The sequence below is a fragment of the Anser brachyrhynchus genome (assembly GCF_964034855.1).
Source record: "Anser brachyrhynchus genome assembly, chromosome: 4".
NCBI classification, from domain to species: Eukaryota; Metazoa; Chordata; class Aves; order Anseriformes; family Anatidae; genus Anser; species Anser brachyrhynchus.
Window position 1 is genome coordinate 5,695,558 of NC_137698.1, and position 24,026 is coordinate 5,719,583.

Below are 24,026 nucleotides of genomic sequence, written 5' to 3' on the forward strand. Positions count from 1 at the left end.
CCCAGCTTCTCACATACCACACTCCTACAACTTTTCATACCAAAGTCCCTTTTTCTTCTCAAACTGGAAGTATTGAAACACTGACATTGGTTTCCCAGAACCACACTCCCTGTTCTGCTGCTGAGATGGTCAGTTTACATCTGAGTTATTAGACCTATTCCGTGGAGTGGAACAGATTGTGTTTCTAATTATGGTCCACTTAGGACAATAACACTTCCCTTTCTCTGCAGCTAACCTTCAAGGGATGAAATGATGAGCTCTACACAGCAGGAAAACAAAAGACGTATTGGACCTAGAGCTTCTGTTTGCATCCACAAAACAAGATAGGGATGCAATGATTGAAACAGAGGTTGGTCTGACTCAAACTCTCCATGCCTGCACCTGGAAAAGGTCTGAGGAGAGTCACTACAGTGAGAAAAGCAACAAGCACTGCCTTTGGCAACTCTTCTCCTTTCTATTCCATTTCAGCACTAGGTTTCCTGAAATAGCTGGAAAGTGCACAGAAAGTTATCATCACTGATGTAATGAATACTTTGTTCTCACGCTATTATCACCAGTCAGATCCTGTCTATTCGCCAGCTTCATCATTCACAAGAGCCACATAAATTTCATTCATACATTAAACACGGAGAGTTACTCAAATTATTTTGTCAAACTACTGCATTTGTTTCAATCTTAGAAGATCAGCTGTCTCCAGAAATAAATGCTAAGCTTTTTCTTTTCTTCCCGTCTCCTGTGTAGTACTGAGTATACTATGGGCATTTGTCACTTATTCTACTCTCTCTTGAGCTGACAGCTGGCCTCATCAGCCTGGTCTTTTTCAGTCCACTTTCCTAGAGCTGTATCAAGAATAAAAGGCAATAGATGTCCTCCCCTTCCGTGCATCTAGTCCCTTAAACTCCTGTTTAGCTTCCTGCTTTTTCTCCAGCTGCACTACATCTCAAATTCTCCAAGCATTGCCCTACAAAGGAAACACTCATTGAGAAAGACTGTAGTAAGCCAGAACTGGATACATCATGAAAACGCTCTTACTGCAACAGGCACAGGTATGGTGGGGCAGAAAAAAGGAGCTACTTATAAGTTATTTTTTTGCAACCATATTAGTTAGAAGTTGTTTCTAAGTTAATTCTTAACACCTACAAGATCCCAGTGAGCAAAGGACTTTTCCTCTAGTCTTCCTTTAAAAACAGTCAAAAGCTTATGGGGATTTTGGTTTTTTAAACCAAAGGTTCAGCCTATTGCACATAAGATATTTCAGGTGGCCAAAAAACAACAATTGAGCTAATTTTGCTCATAGCTATGTGAACAGCCAAATGGCATTCTGAATAAATTAAGTCTCTATTAGATTCAGTTTCTTTGCAACCACAGAGCTCACCGTGCACGGGGTAAACACAGAAGAAATGCTAACCTTCTTGGAACTTCTTACTTCACCATGAAGAATAAAATGGCCTAATTGGTGAGGAAATCGTTTGTAAATCACCTTTTGCCATTTTCTGACTTCTATACATAGGTGTATCCTTCTACCAGCTTCAGAAAACAGTGCTAAAAGTTCCCTTATTTTCCACAGAATGCTTAGCTGGAGATGGACAGCGTAATTTCTGGACTGTCATGCAGTCTCTGCAACTGCCAAATAACACACCTAGCTTGGTACCTTAGAAATATTTTTAATTCATCTTTAAAGTTAAAAGATTTAGACTAATTCAGAAGTTTCTCTTGCTCTTAGTTTTCTAGACATCAAAAAAAAAAAACCACAAAAAAGATCACTCACTGACTACCTCAAACATTTATCTAGTAAATTTTCTTTTTCGGCCTCAGACATAGAGTGACCAAAGACAAGCCACCTGCTTGTTAAAGGGCCTATATCTTCTGTTATGGGGTTCAAGTGGAAGATTTCCTGTCTCCATTAAATATTTTCTAGAATTACTAAGATGAAAGCAGCATTTTTAAAACATTAGAACAGAGATGCTTAAGCAACCATCAAGACTGTCAGCATTCCCATTAGCCAATACCAGGAACCAGAATCCTGTTCTGGAAACAAGCTTTGCCACACAGGCAGCTGAACTGCAGGAAGCATTCACTACCACTACTGAAAATCTAACCGTCAAAGCCTGCCCTAGTCCATTCTCACATTCAGTTCTATATGATGCTGCAGATGCCTACCATAAACACCTATAAATTCCAATTTATTTATATAGATAGTTACTGTAAAAACTTCTACGTCCCATCATCACAACAGTAACTGAATGTCTCAGACTTCCCTCCCAATAGCCTTGTAAGGTGGAATTTTCACGTATTCCCATTATACAAGCAAAAAACCTGGAGGATAACCAGCTCGTAGCTCAACGTCACATGGGAAATCCGTACTAGAGCAACCCTAAGAAAACAGACGTTTTTCTTAAAAGATTTTTGTTTTGTTTTGCAGCCCAGTCTTATGAATAAAATCAGGCGAAATTTTATTCCAGATGAGTCTCTCACAAGACGTAAACCCTAATAAATCTGTCTGGACTCCTGTGACTTTACCTGTGTTTCCTTAAATTGTTTCTTGTGAGAATATACTCAAGGCCTTCTGCACAGTCACTTCAGAGAACTGTAGACTCCTGCACTGCCATATCCCACCCCCTCACATCGTTTATTTTAGAGAATTCCTCCTAACATCTTGTCTCTAAGCACAGACATTTATAAAAGCCTTGTTTCCTATGTTATTTTGTTTCCGAGATGTTTATCTGCACTATTTTAGCTCTGTAGAGTGTATCTTCCTTGTCAGTTTAGGTACAACCTTACCTTTGAAGGACTCGCTAACCCACCTGGCTGCCTGTTCCCGCTCATTTTCACACGCTGACCACCTGTACATTACATTTAATTTATGAATCCACTAGCAGCTTACTAAGACAGAAGCATCCACAGACACACGCAATAAAATAAAATGTTGTACTTACAAAACCTACAAGACATCACGCTGGTCGCTGACTGGAAAATAGTTTCTCCTGCCACTTTTCCTTCTCTGATTAGACTGTAAATTTTGTGAGAAAAGATGGATTTCTATTCTATACTGGCCTTATTTACAGCAGCCACTGTTAAAAGAGAAGAAGGGAGAAATCAGCTGAATGCAATAATGAATATCATGAGTTTTGTAATGTCACTTATAGATAAGAGAAATAATAGTCTACCTTTGCATAAGAATCACTTTTAGCGTTTAAAAATAATAAATATTAAGCAAGCATACTTGTCACTAATTATACTGTCTGTTACTATTTTCTCTACCCTTTCAACATGCGCTAAATAACAGTTAAATCAGTTTCACTCAGCCTCCACATTAGCAATACAATAAAGTGCTGGCTTCAAATGACATTTCCCAGGAAAACAAAAAGTAAATAAACCCATAAACATTTCGTTGCTGAACAAGATCTCGTTTATTTGATTACTATCACATGGTAAAACACTTTTAATAACTATGTCAAGATCTGAGAAACGTTCAGCACCGCGAGGGACTTAAAACCACGCTTTTCTCCAGCAAGCGTTTAGCTTGGCACAAAGCGCCGGTGCCTTCAGGGAGAGGGTTAGGGAAGCAGAGCTAGATTTACAGCTCAGTCGTACGGGTTTGCTGTGTATTTAAGGCCACCATTCCACCCCCAGGTGAGCCCGCAGAGCCTCCATACACCAGCCCCCCGGCCCCCCTCAGGCGGCCGCCATTAAGCGCCCGCCCCCTCCCTCTCCCCCTCCCGACCGCCGCTCACCCGGCCTCGCGCCCGGCGCGTTCCCGCCCCCCTCCCACCTCCCCGCGCTGCGCGCGCAGCGGCCGCGGCGCGCGGCCTCGCCTTCCCGCCCCCGGCGCGCGGCGGCACAACGGCCGGGCCCTGCGCTCTGACGGGAGGGCGGGGGGGAGGGGAGGCGCGGCGGGGGGGCGTCCGCACGCGTACCCCGCTCCGGCCTCCTTCCCTTTTTTTGGGGCCCTCCCGTTTTTTGGGGTGTCGCAGGGATCCCGGAGAAGGAGGAGAAGAAGGGGGGTGTCTCTAGGTGCTGCTGGACCGGCCCCGGTCCCCGGCAGGTAGGACTGGGGTGCGGGCGCTGTGGGGTAGGCGCTTCAGCCGTGGCGGGGGGGAGGGTTTATTCTCTTAAACGCTTCGGTTTTAGACGCTAAGGGTCGCTGAGATCCCCTTCTTTCCTTAAGGGAAGGTGAGGGAGAAGTTTACGGTGCGGAGGATGGGGCTGCAGCTTCAGTGGAAGCGGTGCGGAGGTTGGGTTTTAGCCAAAGTTTGGCTCTTCCACTCAGAGGTCACCGGGAGGATGGGTATCTGTAAACCTGCTGAATCTCGGTGAGCAGGGATACAGGAAAAGGCAAAGACAATAACAGAGTTATAACCAGTATGTCAGCAACTTAAATCAATGAGCAGTGGCATCTGTTTAAGCAGCCTCTTCAGGGCTGTTTCTGCAGAGCGTTGAAGCCTAGTGGTAGCAGGGATGAACATATTTCAGTTGCATAGGTATGGGTATCTCATTTACTTGAATAAATGTTCTGATAAAATTGATTCTTGTGGCAACAGAACTATCCTGAAGAACAAAAGCATTCTGTAGAAAGGTAAGGTACAACAGGAGAAGAACTTTAAACAGGGAACTCTGTCATGTCAATAGCTCAACTGCAAAAGGGAAATTACAGGAGGTAAATGTGGAGACAAGCTACAAAGGAGGAATATAGAAATATTGCCGAGGTGTGTGAGAATGATGCTAGGAAGGCCAAAGCTAAACTAGATTCAAAACTAGGAAGAGATATTAATGGCAACGAGATGCTTTTGCTGGATTATCAGGAAAAGAATGCACAAGTTAAATATAGTGCAGTTGCTGAACGGGGCAGGTGACTTACTGACAGCAGACATAGACGAGGCAGAGGCATCAATGTCATCTGTGCCCCAGACTACAGCGAGGCCTCCCAGGCCTTTCTGTGATAAGGCAGGGTTCAAGGAGAAGAGGAACTACAAGAGGATTGAAGTGTGGGCTGATTGCCTGACAAGTCCATGCACCTGGATGGACTGCAGTCAGGGGTGCTGAGAGCTGGTGGTATCATAATGAAGCCACTCACTGTTGTCTTGGAAAGGTCGTGAGACTGGGGAAGATTCCCAAAGACCGGAGCAAGGCAAGTCTTATATTCATTAGCAAAAAGGGCAAGAAGGACAATTCAGAGGGCTGCAGGCTGGCCAGCCTCGCTCCTCCCATCCATGGAAGGACCATGGAGGAAGCCAATGTCTTGGGTGAGCTGCTCTGAATTCATTGTTGGAATTGCTTCGAGCAGGAGGCTGCACAGGGTGGCCCCATCGGGCCCCTTCCAAACGGAATGATTGATTCCATTTTGTGCTTGAGCCCACTAGGCAGCTGAGCACCACCCTGCTGCTCGCTTGCTCTCCCCAGGTGGGATCAGGGAGAGAATCAGAGAGGTAGGAGTGCAAGAAGTCACGGGTTGAGTTAAGGGTAGTTCACTAGGTAAAGCAAAAGCCTTGCACGCAAGCAAAGCAAAACAAGGAACTCATTCGCTATTCCTCATCGGCTGGCAGGTGTTCAGCCACTTCCAGGAAAGCAGAGCTCGTCAAGGGAAACGGCTTCTTGGGAAGACAAACACCGTCACTCTGAACATCCCCTCCTTCTTGCTTCTTTATCCCAACTGTTACTGCTGAGCGTGGCACCACGTGGCAAGGGACATCCCTTTGATCAGCCTGGGCCAGCTGCTCTTGGTGCACCCCAGCCCCTCGCTGGCAGGGCAGCGCAAGGAGCTGAACAGCTCTTGGCTCTGGGTGAGCACTGCTCTGCAACAACTAAAAACATCGCTGTGTTATCGCCGCTATTTTAATCAAAAATCCAAAACAAAGCATCATAAGAGCCTCTACAAAAAAAATTAACTCTATCCCAGCCAAACCCATGACATTCTGTTTCTTAACTGATGTATCGTTTATGAGAAGTAGGAAGCAGCAAATATAAGGCAATAGGTAATCATAGAAATGTCAGATAAGCAGGTTACTGTGATAGATCGAAATATTAATTTAGAAGTACAATATAAAACACACTGTAGAATATAATATAAAATGAAAGATCACAGTACTAGTAACTCCATAATGGAAGATTTTATTCCAGCCTTCTAAAATTCTTTGGATAAGATGTCACACAAATAAGAACTGATTAATCCAAGTGTTCTGATTAATACAGTTGTCTGAACTGCTAAAGTGTGTGAGTTGTGAAATACCCCTCGTGGGAGATGACTGTGAAATTATGTTGTCATGAATCAAATCCTGATTAAGATACTAAAACAAAAACCGAAGATAGAAGTTCAGTTTTTCCTGCTTTCCTTGATCTACTTCATCAAGAGCTGCATTAAATCTGAGAGAGATCTGAAAAAAGCATTGTTGGTGAATATGCAAAACCTGCCGCTGTCACAGTTGTTAGATTTCTCCAGGAAGAAAGAAATTCCTGAGGAACAGAAAAATCCAAGGGGGGGGAAGGAAGGATGCATTGATGTTTTGGTGGCGAGTGAAATTAATTATTGATAAACACAGAGTAGCACACTGAAAGGGATTTTGTGCTGCTGCTCCATATTATTGGATTTTAAGTTAACTACTGCAGGTGTTGAAGGTAGCTGAAAAGGATGTGAGTGAAAGTCCTCCTTTTAGTAATCAGTGTCAGTGGAAAACGTAAATATAGCTGAGTTTACAAAGAATGGAATGAAAATACCGTTGCAAAATGAATTGAAGGTGTGTACTTTTTTGGAAAAGTGTGCTCAATTTCTTAGAAAATAATAGAAATAGGAGTTCAGAACAGACTGAAAATAAGGCAATATGACCATACCTCAAAATGTCGTGTAGTCGGATCCATTTAACTGACAGTGACGATGAATAAGATAATACATGTGTAGGCACGCAAAATAATAGGTGGCAAATTAATGGCCAGAGAAGGGCTGTAATACCCTGGAAAGGTTGGCTGTTAAGTTGAAAGACCACACATTCTGTACAGTGCTCAATTAATTTTGTGTGATTTTTGGCATAAGACAATAATTCAGTCAAGAAATGAGAGATCAAAATATTCCTAGACAATGAGAATAACAACCTACTCAATTAACATTTTTCCCATAGAACTACTTATTGTAGTCCACACTGGGACATTTTCATTGATTATCCTTCTTAGAAGTGTTTCTTGTATCTCAGGAACTTAGGAGTATGTTTTTACTGTACATTTGGTCTTCTCCCATCTGTCATCAAACAACTCTTACCAGATAATGAGACCTAAGTTGAGACGGGTGGTTTTAGGGCTAGACTAATGGTGTAATGCTTGCTTGCTAGAGGGTGCACTCAAGCTCTTGACCCTGCTCCGCAAGTCATCTACGTGTTCTGTTCAGTTACTGCTGCATGTGCAAAACCAAGTCTGCCCTGGGTCCAAGGATTTTAACGTAGCCCTCTGATGTTGCAGCTGCATAATCAAACTGCTATGCAGTGTCATATTTACTTCTTTCCTATTGCTTTCTCCTAAACAGCATTTTAATTATTTTCTGTACAAAGATTCCACTTCAGCAAGAAAGTCAGAGCGCTCTTGCGCAGAATCACCTATGGCATCATTAATAAAACACTCCATTTTACTTGCTCCAAAACTATTGCATTGCTATATACTGACTTCACCAACAGTTCACGAAAGAATGAATGAGTGTAATTGGATCTGAGCTTTATAAATATCGAACTACTGATCTTGTCTGTAAATAACTGGAAAAGGCTGCTTTCAAAGCAGATTTTTTGAAATCACTAGTATTAGCCCTTGATAGTTGTTATCCATTTGTTTTTTTCAAATTATGCCTTTTTAAAGACAGCTATTGATGTGTTCGTCTTTCCATTAGATACACTTACCATCTGTAATTTATAAATATACATTTTCAAATTTAAAAATCTGCCTAAACTGAATACCAAATTTCAAATTACGGCATATTTGAACTGTTTAATAAGCCCAGTTCCCTCCCTCCTCCTTAAGAGAAATTTCTCTTGATGTTTTGGTTATAATTGCAGTGGCCTGTGATGTTGTTATAATTTACCCTTGAGAACAGAGAAAGAATTGCTGCAATTTCATGCACAGATAAAAGAATAAGTACAAGGAACACTCTTAAACAAATCTGGTTTTCAACCATTTCTTAACAATAGATGTCTTTAAAAAGCTAGTGCTCAAAATAAATTTGGGAAGCATTACCTTCCAAAAGATAATAATGGAATTGTCTTGCTTACGCTTGTTCTCTAAATTCTACAAGCTTACTGAAATGGCTGCTAATGACTCTTGAGGCTACATCTTCCTTATGTACATGTATATATTCCCATAAGAAGCCTCAGAAAAGTAGCTGAAGGTTGTGTGGGGTTTTTTTGTTTTTAATCGGGGAATCATTCTAATTTTCTGTAATTGGTCTCTTAATTCTACAGTTTTTGTACAATAGAGGGTGTAGCAGTCCTAATTTAAGACTGTGGTACTGAAACTTGGAAGCCATATTCACAGAGCAAAGAAATGGAACAGATAACTTAACCGCAGAGCTCAGGAACAGCCAGAAATTTTAATAGAGGTATATGCATAAAAAAAAAAAAAAGATACATGCTTTCCACACACTGATTTTGCTTTTTGTAAGCATCAGAGAGAGACTGAATTGTATCGATGGGACATGTACTGTAGTCTTTGCTAGATCAGTGGAAAAACAGTTACTGGTGTATAGTACTTTCTAGTAGAAGTTCTGCGGCCACCGGAAAATGATTTGATAAGTAGATTAAGGAATAGAGAACAGGTTCTTGAAGAGGATTCTTAACTCTCTGCTGGGTCCATTGATAAAATCCCTATGAAGTCTACTGTATGTAGACTCCTTGATGATCTCAGTAGAGTGATTCTCTGGTGTCTCGTGAAAGCCCAGCATGAGATAAAGGTTCCTGGAGACTTCTAGGCAAGTGCTGAGGAAGCAGACTGCCGCTGCTGGTGCATTGGCCAGAGAGGTAAAAGTTCGCTGCCTTGAATATCAAAAGGAATTCTTCACTCAAAACCTTGGAGGCTTCAGCTGAAAAAAATGTCCAGGCACTGCTTTTGAGCAGAACTGGTGAAAATTCTTTCAAGAACGTCTTCTAGATTACTGTATAAGAAATAAAATACCCTGACAAGTTTTAAAGTGAGATTTGAAGGGATTATTAAGAATTCCGCTTATCTGTTTTGCAAAACAGCAGGAAACTTCTCTTCCCATGTTTTTCTCCTCAAATCTATGATTTTTAATTACCAATTAAGTTAGTGAGCATCTTTCTTTGTAGGGAGAATTTCTGATGCAAATGCAGTCCCCTTAGACCTTTTGTTAGAGAATTTGACAGAGAAAGCTCCAGAGTGCAAGATACTATTGCTATGAAGCAAATGGTTTTTTAATTCATTCTACCCTTTTCTTCACTTTATTCCATTTACATAGGTACTGTGGTATCATAGAGCTCTGGATAGTTTCTTGATATGAAAACCTAGGCTGTCACAAGGGAACTTGGATAAGTCACAATTTGAGTTTATATTTTCTATCTGTTTCAACTAAATTTAAAAATCAGCAATATATTTTTCAGACTTTAGTAAATACATAAAATTGCATACTAGCTATTTTATATTTCTATGTTGTATGTTACAGTGAGCTATTCTCGGAAGTTTCAGAAGTGAATTATTCTGTAAGATTTTACTTTGCTCTTAAATGAGCAATTAGATAAAAATCCCTGTATATGCATCTTCAAATAAGAAGTGTAGTAATTGCTTTTCTTGAAATTTGCACTTATTTTGCATTCATTTCAATATTCTGCATGTATGGAATATGAAGAATAAGGAATACTTGCTCTATTTGTGTAAGGATGATGAGTTTAGGTTTTGTAACAGATATGGCAAAGAACAAAATCTAACATCACTTCAGATGTAAATCCAAAGTCAAGTTCTACAACTCTTAAGTTCACAATCAGTCATCTTCTAATGATAATTAATTCACATATTCCCCTTGCTGTGTTTTAATATAATTTTATTTTGAAAAAGTCTTATGCAACATAGTTAGCCACATGCTGTTTGACTTATACTCTGTATGAATAAAGTTCTTTTTTTTATTTATTTTTCCTTCCTACAAAGGCAACATTATGGCTGCTACAGTGAACCTGGAGCTTGATCCTATTTTTCTGAAAGCCCTGGGCTTCTTGCATTCAAAGAGTAAGGATTCTGCAGAAAAGCTGAAAGCGCTTCTTGATGAGTCTTTGGCCAGAGGAACTGACTCAAGCTATCGTCCATCTCAGAAGGTATTAATATTAGACAGCATGCGTTGTTTTTATATGCCTTGTAAAAGCTCCAGCTATTCCTAGTTCACCTTTTATAGCTGAAGAGTAAAAAGAGAATCAGCAACTAAGGAGAAATTAAGAGTAATTATATAATTATATGTTCAAATTCATTGTTCCCTTTTTACACAACATAATTCATTTAATTAATTGCAGTTAATGAAAAAAGACCTCTTTACCTTGTTGGTGTATCCAGATTTGTAGAAGGGCTATTCCATACTACAGTGCAAGTGTCATGACTTTGTAATGGTATTTCTTGTATTTACTTCTATGTTGGCTTTGCCATTTTTCATGATAAGCTATTGCACAAGCTATCTAAGGTGAATCAAAAGTATATTTTTACAGTTATGATCAAAGTTAAAAGCTCTTTAAAATGCAGACATTTTTGCAAACAGATAAATATTAAACGAAAAGCTGTGTACTGATAAAACTGGATCTCTTTTCTCAATATTATTGATGAAGTCATATGAGAATGAAAAAAAAAAATCCCAAACGGTTTGAAGTGTAAATGATTTACTGGCCAAAATCATCACCATCCTATATAAAAGCCTGATTTTTCATCTACTGAAAATCACTAAACACCTGCTAGAGAGAATATTTGAATCTGAGATTAGCATGTGAAAATAATCAAGTGGGGGCATCCTACTGTCGCATTGTACTGCCATATGGATACTGAGGGCATGTTCTCCCCTAAGATGCCAACAAGTCAACCTGGAGTGTTCTAGTGACTGTCCGTATGCTGATACATTAGGAATATTTTGTTTCTACATGTACATGGTTCCAAAACATCTAAAAGGCACTATTACTGCTACAGCATATGTTGGTTTGTAGTTTTAAGTGGGAGCAGGGAGCCAAATAATCACAGAATCACCTGGGTTGGAAAAGACCTTCAAGATGGAGTCCAGCCACCAACCTGATGTACTGGGTACCATCCCTAAACCGTACCCGTTAATGGCACATCCACCCATCTCTTAAATATGTCCAGGGATGGGGACTTCAACGCTCCCATGGGCAGCCTGTTCCAATACTGTAGATGGGGTTGGAAAGCCAGTTCTAATAACAGCTCAACTGGTAGTCACCCAACATCAGGTGAGACTGGGGCTCAGCCCAGAGAAAGAAATCTTTTGTTCTCCTCTTTTCCTTGTGCCTCCAGTGTCAGCTGGACTGCAAAGCTCAGAAATGGAGAAAAAAAAAAAAGTACAAGAATTCCTTCCTCTGCATTCTCAGGCCGTAGGATTAGTTTCTGGTTGACAGTGGTGTCCAAGAACAGAGCCAGGAGCGTGGGGTTACGACAGACAGAGGAAGACCATTTCTGACTGCATGCAACAGAATGTCAGTATGCTTTGTGGGGCTTAGGCTCAGGGCTCATCCCAGCGTACAGCGGAGAATTGTTCACTTCTCTCCAAGCTGGAGGGATACCTTTCTCATACACATTGCTGTGATTAATCACTCATTTACAGGCTCACTTATTATCCATCGCTCACACTAAGGCATCACTAAGAAGATCTATTGATTTCTGTTGAGATCTAAATTATTAGCCTGCTAGGTGAATATGAACTGAGATTAAGATTTTCCTTCATCAGGGAATGAAGTATTGATATCCGGTGACATCAGATGTCAGCTTACATTTTCAGCATATATTCAGTTTTGTCTTCAGAACTATCTCAAATTTTGTGTTTGTTGTCCCTTTGAATTTTAAAAACAGAAAAAATTTTAATTAATGTTCCAAAGAGGATCTGTGTTTAGATAAGAAGCATTTCTTCCTCTGGAAGGTGAGTGGTTTAGTAACTAACTGCAGCTTAAACACTAATTTGTGGCTGTGATATAAAAAGATTTAAGATATAGCCAGAAAAATTTTGTATAGGTGAACAGCATTGTGTGATACTTTGTTTGCCTAACTGGTGATGTAACTAACTGCAAACTTGCAAGTAACTTGCCTTCAACTTTTGTTTCTGTGTTTAGGAAGTAGAACAACCAAAAGTATCTGTTACCAAACCTATTTCCAGTAAGCAAGAGCCTAAAGCTGCTTCTAGTTTGCCTTCTGGCAACAACAATGGCAAGCCCACTGCATCAGAAAAGGTGAAGAAAGAAACAGAAAAGAAATCTTCTGATAAAGTGAGTCTGATTTTTGTTTTCTGTTGACATAACTCCGCTAACAAATTTGAAGTGTTTTACATGTAAACTCCCTTTTTCTGTGTAATCTGTGTAACTCAGCTCTCACTAATTGTGCATAGCTAGGAGCCTAGGAGCTGCCTTATCCAATTATGTTGTCACTTAGGCAATTCAGCTTAGGTCTTGGGACAATTGAATGTTTTAAATATAGCAATAATAACAGGTTAATAAAATGTGTCAACCCGAAATGGAGGTTTCCTGAGGATTTCTTGAGGATTTTGAGGTGAAGCACAAAAAGTGGGCTTGAGCTCCTAGGTCATAAATATTTTGGAGAAAATGTATCTAAGGAAAAGATGCTCTGTGTGTGTGCTGTATAAAGTACCCCATCTTATACTGCTAAGCTAATTGTTCCAATCATTTTCTCATTTTAATAAGATCCATTAGCTTTCTGCATTTTCACATTTTCTGTGTGTGTGTGATAGGTAAAAGCAGATACTGTGGAAGGAGCTGATATGCCAAAGAAGCCCAGGCTTGAGAAGCAAGAGGCTCGTTCCTCTCCTATTACAGTTCAGACGAGTAAAGATTTATCCATGCCTGACTTATCTAGCTTTGAGGAAACCAGTGCTGATGATTTTGCTATGGAAATGGGTTTGGCCTGTGTTGTTTGCAGGTAAGTCAACACTGCTTCATTGCAATTGTGTATGTGCTTCTGTTTGTTTGGTTTTGTCTGTGTACTCTTTAGTTAATGCTATCTGTAGGTTTTGTTCTGGAAATCGCTTAAGCACATATGCAAAATTAGTACATTTAAGCATCCTTTATGAACAAGAATGGTTGCTTGAAAATTAAGCCTTTAATGAGAAACTACTTTTCTTCTTCGGGAAACAGGACATGAGAAATAACAAAATTAAACAAGATACCAAACCTAGCATAACAAATACTGATTTTTAAGTATTGGAAAACAAGTTCAAATATTAATAGCTAATAATAAGCAACATTCTAGAAAATCTGTTCTCTTCTGAGTGCATTTTTGGTGGTGTTATTATGAGTTCTGTATTGGTTGCTCCCATCTTCATAATCGTTTGGCATTACTTTACACATGACCATGTTTTTCAGTTAACCCTGTAAATATATCTTCAATCCTGCAATCAAGATGGGTTCTTTTCACTTTTCAGCAAGGGCTTATAAAAATGGATCATAGCAACATTCTCTTAACAAGACATCTCATGTTAACAAATATTAAAAAATACACTTTCAAATATTCACCCTGGGATCAGATAACTTGGATCAGGATTTGGTTTCACAGATGATTTATGTCCTTGTAAGTCCCCACTGCTGCCAAAAGGAACCATTTGGCTCTTCCAGTTGTACCTCCTTCCTTGTCCCAGTTAGGGGTGTATCACCAACACGGTATGTTATAAATTGAATCAGCTTCTGGATCAGCTCTCCACTCAGGTTCTTCGGTAGGTTTACATTTCAGTCAGCTTAGTGAGCATACTTATGCTGACACACGTGGATACAAAAACATGGGGCCAGGGCAGGGAGGAAGATGGGACTGGCCAGACTTCTGGTAGCATTACTAATTACTATATTCTAGCTCAGCTTAAGCCAGTTGGGAAGCCATGTTCTGTTTAACTTTATCCTTCAGTCATCTCCGTGGTCATTCCAGTTGTGCAGATAAGGAGGTGCATCCAGTCCATGCAGGATAAATTTCCATTGTCACAGCTAATTATACTGTTAACCAGTTATGCAGTGATGAGATTTCACATTATTCCCATTTGTTAGTTCAATTTTTTTAATCTTTTTATTATAGACACTGAAAAAGGAAGAACAGTTCAAACATATGAAGTATGAAATAAATCTTTCAATTTTACCTTCCTGCAATAGCACTAATAAAATAGCTCCTATTAAGGTGATGCCAGAGGGAGGGAGAAGCACAGCAGGAACAAAACAACCCATAGAAAGAGGATGGCAGCAGTCATCCAAGACTTGGGATTTGTTTTCATTTTATGTGAAGCCTACTGGAACTGATGTCTTCTGGTTCTTGATTTCCAGCTCAAGCTGGGTAGGATGTTTTTCAGAGCACTCACACTTCATACTTTCTAAATCCAACATTTGTTAACACCGTATTCCACTACTTACTTCTCAGCTGTCAGTATGGGGGCCCTTACTGAGGCTGTGCATCTTGAGTCGAAATACTGACATCCCTGTACATATGAAATATAAAAAGCACTGGATACTTCTGTAAAATAACTCTGGTATGAATAGTATTTGGAAACTGACAGCTATTAATATTTGTGTGCAAATAGTTGTGAATGAAAACACCGTGTCCAGTGGCTGAGTACATGGGGTTCTCTTCTTATTCTTAGCCAAATGTCTTATATTGCTTAAGAAGACAAGTTGACAACAAGACCCCAGCTGTGAGTTCACAAATGCAAAAGAGTGCATTTGAATTTTAACTATTCCTTTTTTTAGTAGATGTAGAAACCAGAGTAAAGACATTAAATGTTTCTCTGGGATTTGCTAATGTAAAATGTGTTTGCACAATTATCAGGGGTATTGAACTTTGATGCCCATGGTGTTTTTTTTCTTGTTCTGTTATACCAAGGTAGGCACAAAGAAGGAGAGTATTAAAATAACTTCACCCTTCAATGCTTGCAGATTATAGAAAAACAGGGCTCAACAGTTACAAGGATCCTCAGTTATATGAAGTAATATTATAGCAATTTGCAGATAATACTGAACTTTTTCTTAAAAAAAAATAATTAAATGTTATTGAAAGAACAACCTTATTTTTACGGATACTTGTTTGTTTTCTGAAGGTAAAAAATCAATAGGCTTGTTTCACAGCTGTCTTTTAAAAACAAGGCTGGTTTAACTTGATTCTGGGAATGAACAGTTCAGGCTTTTTTATTCAGTCTGGGATTACCTTTGTAAGTTTTAAATAGGGTGAGTCTCATCCCTTGAGACATGGGGTTAAAACATCACAGCTTTGTTCCGACCCAGTTTATTTAGGAACAATAAACAAACAAAATGGCTTTTGAAATATCCTGCATCTAAAATAATAGGTCCTGGAATTTCAGAAATGTTTCTTTCTTTGTTTTTTAAATAGCCCATTTTAAAGAGAAAAAATGTTTAGAAAACATTCTAGTGTCCATATGGACAATGCCTTCAGGCTTCATTTTCCTGTTATATAAAGAAATAAGGAATTACCTTTCTGTACCCATCTACAAATAGAGTTTCCATGGTTACCTGGGTACCTGCTCCTCAGGGATATGAGCAAAAGCAGCTTAGCAATTAAATAGCCTGATTTGTCATCTGAAAGAAGAAATCATTAGGAAACTGGTATTTGGCTAACTCACAGACATACTTCTAGTCATGTGTACATCACTAATTTGTCATTTATATAGCGTGATTACTTTCACCAGAGACCCACGCAAAATTAAGTCCTCATCACCAGCTTACGTGTTTGCTCCAAGGCAGTGCTGCGCAGTTAATCCTCTCTGTTCCATCTTTCCATGATTCTGGTATTATCTCAAATCCCAAATGTCTGTCTGTAGGGACCAAAAGGATGGCTAATAAAACACCTGCAAAGTAGTATATTTTGGATGGTGATGCTTTAAAATCCTTCAGCAGGAAGCATTCTTACATGCTTGTCAGTGCAAAATTATTTGTTCTTTATCTGTATTGCTCTACGGTTTGCAACAAAATTATCCAAATGTAGGCTAGGCCTTCGGATGCTACTATAATAAAAAAGTCATAATTGGTAAACATTGAGTTATCTCTAAAATCCCTAGGTGAAGAAAACCAGATGAGACTTTAATTTCTAATATAAAAATGAAAAAAGAAAACAAGAAGTGTCATGTGTGCATGTTTAATAATATTGGACTTTTTAATGTAAATTCTCGTGTGAAAATCTAAAAATTCCAAATTTCTAAAATATTATTTCTCATACACGGGGAAAAGGTGATGTAGCTCACTTGCCACAGGCACAAAATATTTGTGAAAGTAAAAATATTTCTAGTTTTCGTCTTAAGCCTTGCAACATTTGCAACAATTGGATAATCCTTTAAGTGTTTTCTCCAATAATCTGTTCTTAACTATTTGCTCTGCAGGCAAATGACAGTTATTTCTGGGAATCAGCTAGTGGAGTGTCAGGAGTGCCATAATCTCTACCACCAGGATTGCCATAAACCTCAGGTGACGGACAAGGAAGTGAATGATCCTCGACTTGTGTGGTACTGTGCTCGCTGTACCAGACAGATGAAGAGAATGGTAGGAGTCATTTATTTGTTAGTATGAGCACTATTTGAACAGAGCAGGTTATTTCTTATACATGAGGATATCTTATAGTCTGCAGATGTCTTTGGAAGCATGTTGGAGAACCCAAACTATTCTACTATCATCAGGCTCTGAACTCAGCAGAGTATTTGCTTGAGGTCAGTTATTGCACAGGCTAGCCTTTGCAGTGACTTAAACTTTTCCTTCGATATGCCCATTTCCTTTTTTTTTTTTTCAGCATAAATTCTACCATTTTACTTGCAAATTCTTAGACTGCTACAGCCTGCATCCTGATACTGCTGGATCATGTCCATGTCTTCCTCAAGTTTACCCTGTCTTTGCCTTCTTTCTGTGATGGCACAGTGCTTTCCTGTTCCGTAAGCATCAACACTGCCTCTCTCCCCGCAGTAAAATAGAAAATCCTGTTCAGTAGGGCTTTTTGACTGAACTCTGTCCCCAATACCATATTCACCATGTCCTCCACAATTCTAATCTGTTACCTTACTTCTGAGGCACTTTTCAACTTGAAACTGTAAAGGCTAGACTGCAATATGATAATGCTGGTGTTTTTTCTTAGAACAGTCTATGTTGTGGAGCCTATAACTAGCTTTTGTTGCTGTTTTTTTCTACACAGGCTCAGAAGACACAAAAACCACCTCAAAAACCCGCTCCAGCAGTGGTTTCAGTTGCACCAGCTGTGAAAGATCCATTGGTCAAGAAGCCAGAAATTAAGTTGAAACTTGAGACCCCATCAACTTTTCTAGCATTCAAGAGAACAGAAGTCAAGGTAATGCAGTTTAAATTTTTCAGAGGGAGAATTTGTATTCCACTGCATAATTACATGTATTTTTTTTGAAGTTAGACCCATCTTTTCTCACAGGAACCATGAATGAAAGTCTGCTATACTGCATGTACTGAGGTGGTACCATAGCACAGTGGTTTTGCATTAGCCCTAAAAGAGCTGAAAAAAAAAAAATCAAGTCCCTAAAACATCCAGCTGTTGACTATACTTTTATGTTAAAAGAGAGTGAACAGAATTTATTCCAGGATTTTTTTAATGGTATTTTATACAAGTAGGAATCCTCATAATTCTATAAAAGATGATTTGCTCTTTGTGGTCAAGTAACATTCGTATTTTTTGTTAGTTAGAAGACTTCTTGTTATGGTAACAGGGAAACCCAGATGGTTTTGTGAGATCTAATTTAGGAGGCTAAAGCATGTTGTCCCATGTTTCTAATTCCCCAAGTTATTTAATAAATGCTGTTGCAAGCTGGTTAAGGGTGGTAAACCAGAAGAAGCATAATAAATAACAAATCTAACAAATGATGACCCTTACCTAGGAAAACACATCTGTAACTCGGAATCAAAGCAATTATTCTGCGTTTGAAGTTGTATTTGCTGTTGTGCTGCCTGGATGGGAACACTTGTGAAAAAAGTTGGGGGATCCCAATGCCATATGATAAGCTGCTAGCTTTATTAAAAAAAGAAAAGGGGGGGATGGGGGGAAGGTATTACTGGTTTTATTTGGCTGGGAAATTTGAAGTTATCTGCATCCTTTCCTTTTCCTGTTAATGCTTTTTAACTGTAGTGACCAGTGATAAAATAATGTCCACTGGGTGTTCCTGGGAAAAGAACTGAAACAGGTTCAATCTATTCCTGCTGTGATGTGTTATACAAATAAATGCTACTATAATAAGAACGATTTCTTTATTTTAGACCTCAGCAGCAGTTTCGGGGAACACAGCCAGTACAAGTGTTTCCTCTTCAGCAACCAGTGGCCTTACAGGATGGGCTGCCTTTGCAGCCAAAACCTCCTCTGCCAATCCATCAACTACCAAACTGGGATCAACAGCACAGAGTGCCAGCGGGAAACCTGCAGCTTCTTCAAATAACCAGAAACCCGTGGGTTTGTCAGGGTTGGCAACTTCTAAAACGGGACTCGGGTCAAAAATAGCTTCTGGTAACAACAGCACAAGCCCTGTACAGCTGAAACCTCCTCCACCTTTGACGCTAGGGAAAACCACTCTTAGCCGTTCGGTAAGCAGCGACAACGTCAGCAAAGTAGGGCTTCCTAGTCCCAGCAGTACCACGCCGAGCACCAGCAGCCAGGTGAGCGGTGGGAATGGCAACAGCGGGACTGCGGGTAACAGTGGGAGCAGTGCAAGCAAAACCACAGCAGATACTGGCAATCAGTCAGCCTCCCTGAAAGGCCCGACTTCTCAGGAATCACAGCTCAATGCCATGAAGAGGCTACAGATGGTCAAGAAGAAGGCTGCTCAAAAGAAACTCAAGAAGTAGTGCCACTGCTGGCTGATTCTGTTGGCTGTGTTCTGTGAAGCAGCAGCATTTGTGTTTCTCTTAAAGAAAATACCGCAGTTACTGGACTGAACCAGTAATTAAATCAGGGAAGCCCAAAAGCGATGTACAGGAGGCCAAGCTTAGGTAATCCTAGTATTCCTTCTGACTTTACAAATTAGGAATTGAATATGCTAGAGGGATATTTGCTATTACATGCTCCTGTTTTATAGCTCAAAGCAATGAAATGTGAAATTGTAAACATTGGGTCTTCTGGAGTATTAAAAAAAAGATTTATGTGGATACTTAATAAATTGGATTTAATGAACCTGTCATTCTTAAGCAGTACTATTAATAAAAGTATTATTAATCTGGGAAATCACTACCACTTCTCTTTCACCCTGTTTTCTGATATTTAAAATGCTTCAGCTCTTCAGAGTTCTGTGTTGTGCAGTTAATGAAGTTTATCCCAAATTGTACAGTTCATTAAGGAAAAAATAGATTTTTCTTTTTACCGACTTCAAAAAATTAACTCTATTTTATATCATGAGAATTTTAAGTGGTGTATTTTGCTTTTGTGCACTGAGAAACTTCATCTCTTCCCTCAGAGAACAGCAACAAAAGGACAGGAAAGGGTAGAAGATAAATGGTCCCTAACTTGTCAGAAGAGTGGAAGAGAGCCAAAACAGTATTTTCAACCTGTAAAAAACCTTAAGGTTGTCCTGTTATAATGTGAATGGAAAATGTGTTGGGCAGTGTATCTTATAATTAAATCCCCAATCCCATTGAATCACATTGTTTTGATATGAGAGAGAAGGAAAAACAGAAAAGCATGACGGGAATCACTGTGTATGTCAGTGTGTTAGCTCCCTTTTTGGTGCACCTTTGATCATGTTGTGTGTATCAAAGTAGTAGTGCCTGCTAACCTATTTTGGAAAATGAAGTTTACGTTCTTAACTGTTCTAGCATAGCCTGTGTGATTACTATTTGAGATCACTGCCTTTTGATACAAGGAGTGAGCAAAGGCAGAAGTAATAGTTAATGACAGCATTGGTCACTGTTCAATACTTCGTATGGATAAAATCACTCTCTGTTTGTTACAGAGTTATAGCATGAGTAGGAAAATCTTTTCTAGTAATTTCTGGGGGAGGTAGAAACAGGAGAAGATGCATATAAGTGCATGTCTTTTTACATGCTACTCAAAGTAGCAAATGGATCACATACATTATGGAAGTTCAGTTCCTTTTCCCTGTTCCACTCAGTGATTTTGTTTTTAAAAGGAACGCTACTCAGGCATGCTTTCTGCTGGAAAACTTTGTGTTTGAATTTGCTAGCAAATGTTGCAGGTTTTTTTCCTAATAAAATATTGATGTTGGATCTTTCAAGGCTTATGGGTAGATGGGTTTATGTCTGGGGAGATGTGTTGGATTTGCAGGTGCAGTTTGGAGAGAGGTACCAGGGTATGTTGGAGATGGAGAAGAATCTTAAGCTTGTAGGAAGTTGATTGCAATCTCCTGGCTGTAGAAGTGTATTCACAAAGAAATGATAGGACACAGGCCTAACCCAGCTATCCCAGGGCATCTGTTTTATCTTTAAAGTATAACTGGAGGAAAAACTACAAAACAACCTCCAGTTTTGGTGTGGCACAGTGTCAGATTTGTATTAATGTCAAGTCCCATGGCAACCTCGCTGCTTGCATGTCAGGTTGGCTAGCCTGCCAACGCTGTCTGAAGGTGCAAGGGCCCGACCTGGAACTCAGGAGGCCAAGTATTAGGACCCATGTAATCAGGAATAGAGATCTTAATATGCCATCCCACTGTCCATCTCATAGCATTCATGAGACAAAGGGTTTTTTGTTTGTTTGATTTGGGTAGGGATATTCAGAAACCTTTTTCCTTTCTTCCCAACTCACAGACTTGCTTTTTTTTCCCCACCCTAATTCACTTGTGTATTTAGAAGTGTCTAAAATAGTGATATATGGTATTTCAGAAGTTAAAATATGTCCAAAGTATTTCTAATAGCATAGATTTTCAAATAGAAGAGGTTATTCAGAGGTCTGAATGTATTCCTTTAGTCCATCATGGAAGTGAATGTTCATATTTTGTTTTCATAAAGAATAATGAAAAAAATTAAACTCTGCATAGGGAAAGTTTCCTTGTTATAATGAGTGACGTATTCCACACACCTTTCATGAGAACTGTCATATCTGTGTTTACCTTGCATTGTTATTTAGTGTCTCAGTTCCAGGAGCAAAGGAAGCAGATGCTGCAGGACTGTTGCAAGAGAGAAGCTGGGATGCATCCAGGCACTGGCAGTGTTAGAGGTGACTTGTATCCTACAAGCATCTTGGGGCCTATGCCTACCTGTTAATAATGCTGAGAGCTTGAAAAAGGTGTGGGAGGGGGAAAAACAACAAAAGGGGAGAGGGGGGTGTATTTGTCTCTGTTTGGATATTCTTTAAGTTCAGCATGGTAAATTCCCGCTTCCAGAGCCTTAGGTGGGATCAGCTTGGTCTCTCTTCCCTTTGCAACATGTAAGCCCCCACCAGCCCCAGTGCAGTCTTGCACTTAGCCTGGCTGCTGTTACGGTGAAGGTTTGTACACACTGTGACTGCTTCTCAGGAGCTTCTTGCCGAGACATTTGTGTCATTTTCCTGACTAGACCCTAGCTCTGTCACCCACAAGCTTCCCTTCGCGCTTTCATTTATCCTGCTGGATTTTGTTACACTTCTTTGTTCCAGCCACATGCAGGCAACACGTAATGCTTTACATGCTGCTACTAAGACACAGGTACTTGAGAAAGCATCATATCTTCTGGCTCTCCACTCGCACCCCTGAACTGTTCTTCACAGCTGTGCTCCCTCTGTTTGTCCCAGATGATCCATGTTTTGTTCAGCTCTCAAAAACTGGAAAAGGATCTTGAGTCTTGCTGACTGTGATCAGCCTGTGGCAATCCCCTCTCCATACCCTCTGTTGAGGGGAGCATCTCTAATTATGAAAGCACCTCAGAGTTTAAGAGGTAGGTGAAAACTACAGCTTTTCTTACCCATTCTATGTTTCAAATACGTGTAAATAGCTGTAGTATGCAGATACTTCCCTCACCTCCTTTCCCCTCTCCACAATTAAGATTTAGGCTAAGATTCCTTAAATATCTAAAGGAATAGCTTCACTTACTCAGGGTAGCCTTAGTTACATTGACAACTTTTGTTCTTTTTTAACTATAATTTCCTGTGGGGTAAAAAAGAAAGGTTTTGCCTTTGTAGTGCCTGCAGCTTCCAGGACAATTTAAAAATAACAGCATTAGGAGGAGAAAGAATCCAGAACTTCTGTTGCTTTTTGATCAGCCCATCTTTCCTGCTCCCTATCACAGGAGGTTTTTAATGGTGGTATAGTAGGAAAAGACATTGAACCAGTTTTCATTTGCAAACAGGAGGCATATTTTCTTCTGAAATGTTAGTCTGAAGAATGTTGCATATGCTGTGAAGCAGAGTATGAAGATAGATTCTTTTAACGGCTGGAGCGCTACTATGTAAAGTATTCACTCTAGTGGTATAATTTGCTCCCACAGGAAGGTTCAAGACATAAGCTGCTTCCGTCTTGCCTCTGAATATACATACAGTTTTGCTTTTGAGAGTTCAGGAGCTTACATCTGAACTCTGCGTTTCTCTTTAGGTACATTGTACGGGGTGAACAAAAGCAGAAAAAATCTTTGTTTTCAAACTGTGGTAGCTCGTGCCATTCAAAATGCCTCTGAGACCTGATTCAAGTGTATCCTGAAGTTTTTACTTCTAAAACCCAGGTATGAGTTGGCTGTAGGTCATCTCCTATTCATTTAGAATACAATAATATATGTTATACCTTTTATGAATCCCCATCATTTCCTTCTAATAAAGTCAAGTCCTGCTGGACTTGTTGATGCTGCTCTATTAGCAAAATCTGCAGTGGAGCTGCAACATGTATCAGCAAAGGACTTTTTTCTCGTAACTTTTCCAGATTCCTAAATGAAATATAAAGTCTCCTTCTGTTGGTATAAAAATGTCAGTTAGGATTGTGATTCTTTGAAGTATTAGGTCAGGAGGGATTTACAGCATAGACCTTGTCTTTTAAGTCAAGTGTTTAGCTTGAATATGTAAGATAAGCACTGTTGAAAAACAGAGTAGATTGAAGGGAATAGTTGCTTTCTGCCTTTAGTTATAGTTAGGATGGAATTAACAACTGTATTTTCAGTAGAGGAATCCGTTCTACAGGACTGTTAACTGAATTTGCACTTCAGATTGGAGAATCTAGTGTAGGGCACAAAGAAGGAAGGTCCTTTGGATTTTGGGAAGTATATCTCATATTTATTTAGAAAAAAATAACTGGAAAACAGTCCAGTGGTTTTCTGTCCCTAAACCAGATTGCTTTGTGATTTACTATAAGAATGGCTACTTGACTTTTCTTACCAATTTTATAAATTGGTATGGTAATACTGTACTTCCACTTAAATAGAATGTTATTCATAGATGCCCAAATTTTGATATCCTTAGTAATGTGAATGAACTTGCTCTGGTTGCATGAACATGCCAGGTTGAGGTCAGGTTGGATGGGGCTTTGGGCAACCTGGTCTGGTGGGAGGTGTCCCTGCCCATGGCAGGGGGGTGGAACTGGATGGTCTTTAAAGATCCCTTCCAACCCAAACCATTTTGTGTTTCTATGAGCACTTCTTCTGGCTAGACTAGGGACTGCTGGTGGTATCCAGGTCTAAAAGGAAAGATGCTGGCATCTAACACAAAGTTCTCTGTTACGTTAGTAATACACCTCTTTTCTATTACAGCTTGTGACGGAACTCTGGCTGGATGTGACAGAAAATAATGGGCACAACCACAGAAGTAGCTACAAAAGAACAGAAGTAATGTGATATTTGCAAACTTGGACTGTATTTTGGATCTCACTGCTGTAAAAGTACTGAGCAAGTTCTAACATATTAATAGATAAGCTAAGATGTATACCAAATATGCAGCATGTTGTTTGAGGCAACTGT

The 24,026-nt window shown here is 39.7% G+C and overlaps 2 protein-coding genes across 6 annotated transcripts in view; one reads left to right on the top strand and one right to left on the bottom strand.

Moving 5' to 3' along the window:
- The window catches only part of GSTCD (glutathione S-transferase C-terminal domain containing), a 72,456-nt gene extending 68,644 nt beyond the window's left edge, over positions 1-3,812 (bottom strand). For 2 of the 4 annotated variants that reach the window (XM_080590665.1, XM_080590662.1), the window contains exons 1-2: positions 3,168-3,598; positions 2,937-3,071 (exon numbers count right to left, since the gene is read on the bottom strand). The gene's annotated coding sequence lies outside the window, so the exon portion shown is untranslated. Of the gene's footprint in view, positions 1-2,936; positions 3,072-3,167; positions 3,709-3,734 lie in introns of those variants that run through there. The other 2 variants (XM_080590664.1, XM_080590663.1) reach the window with 2 other exon arrangements.
- Positions 3,813-3,912: 100 nt separating this feature from the next.
- INTS12 (integrator complex subunit 12) lies at positions 3,913-19,388 on the top strand. Of its 2 annotated transcripts, none has more exons than XM_080590691.1 (7): positions 3,913-4,045; positions 10,123-10,286; positions 12,285-12,437; positions 12,917-13,104; positions 16,547-16,706; positions 17,347-17,499; positions 18,429-19,388. In XM_080590691.1, the coding sequence occupies exons 2-7, from the start codon at positions 10,131-10,133 to the stop codon at positions 19,008-19,010; spliced, it is 1,392 nt and encodes a 463-aa protein (XP_080446817.1). In that variant the 5' UTR covers positions 3,913-4,045; positions 10,123-10,130; the 3' UTR covers positions 19,011-19,388. The 2 variants fall into 2 exon arrangements, with proteins under 2 accessions (XP_080446817.1, XP_080446818.1); XM_080590692.1 differs by lacking the exon at positions 3,913-4,045 and adding an exon at positions 8,433-8,566.
- Positions 19,389-24,026: the final 4,638 nt, after the last annotated feature.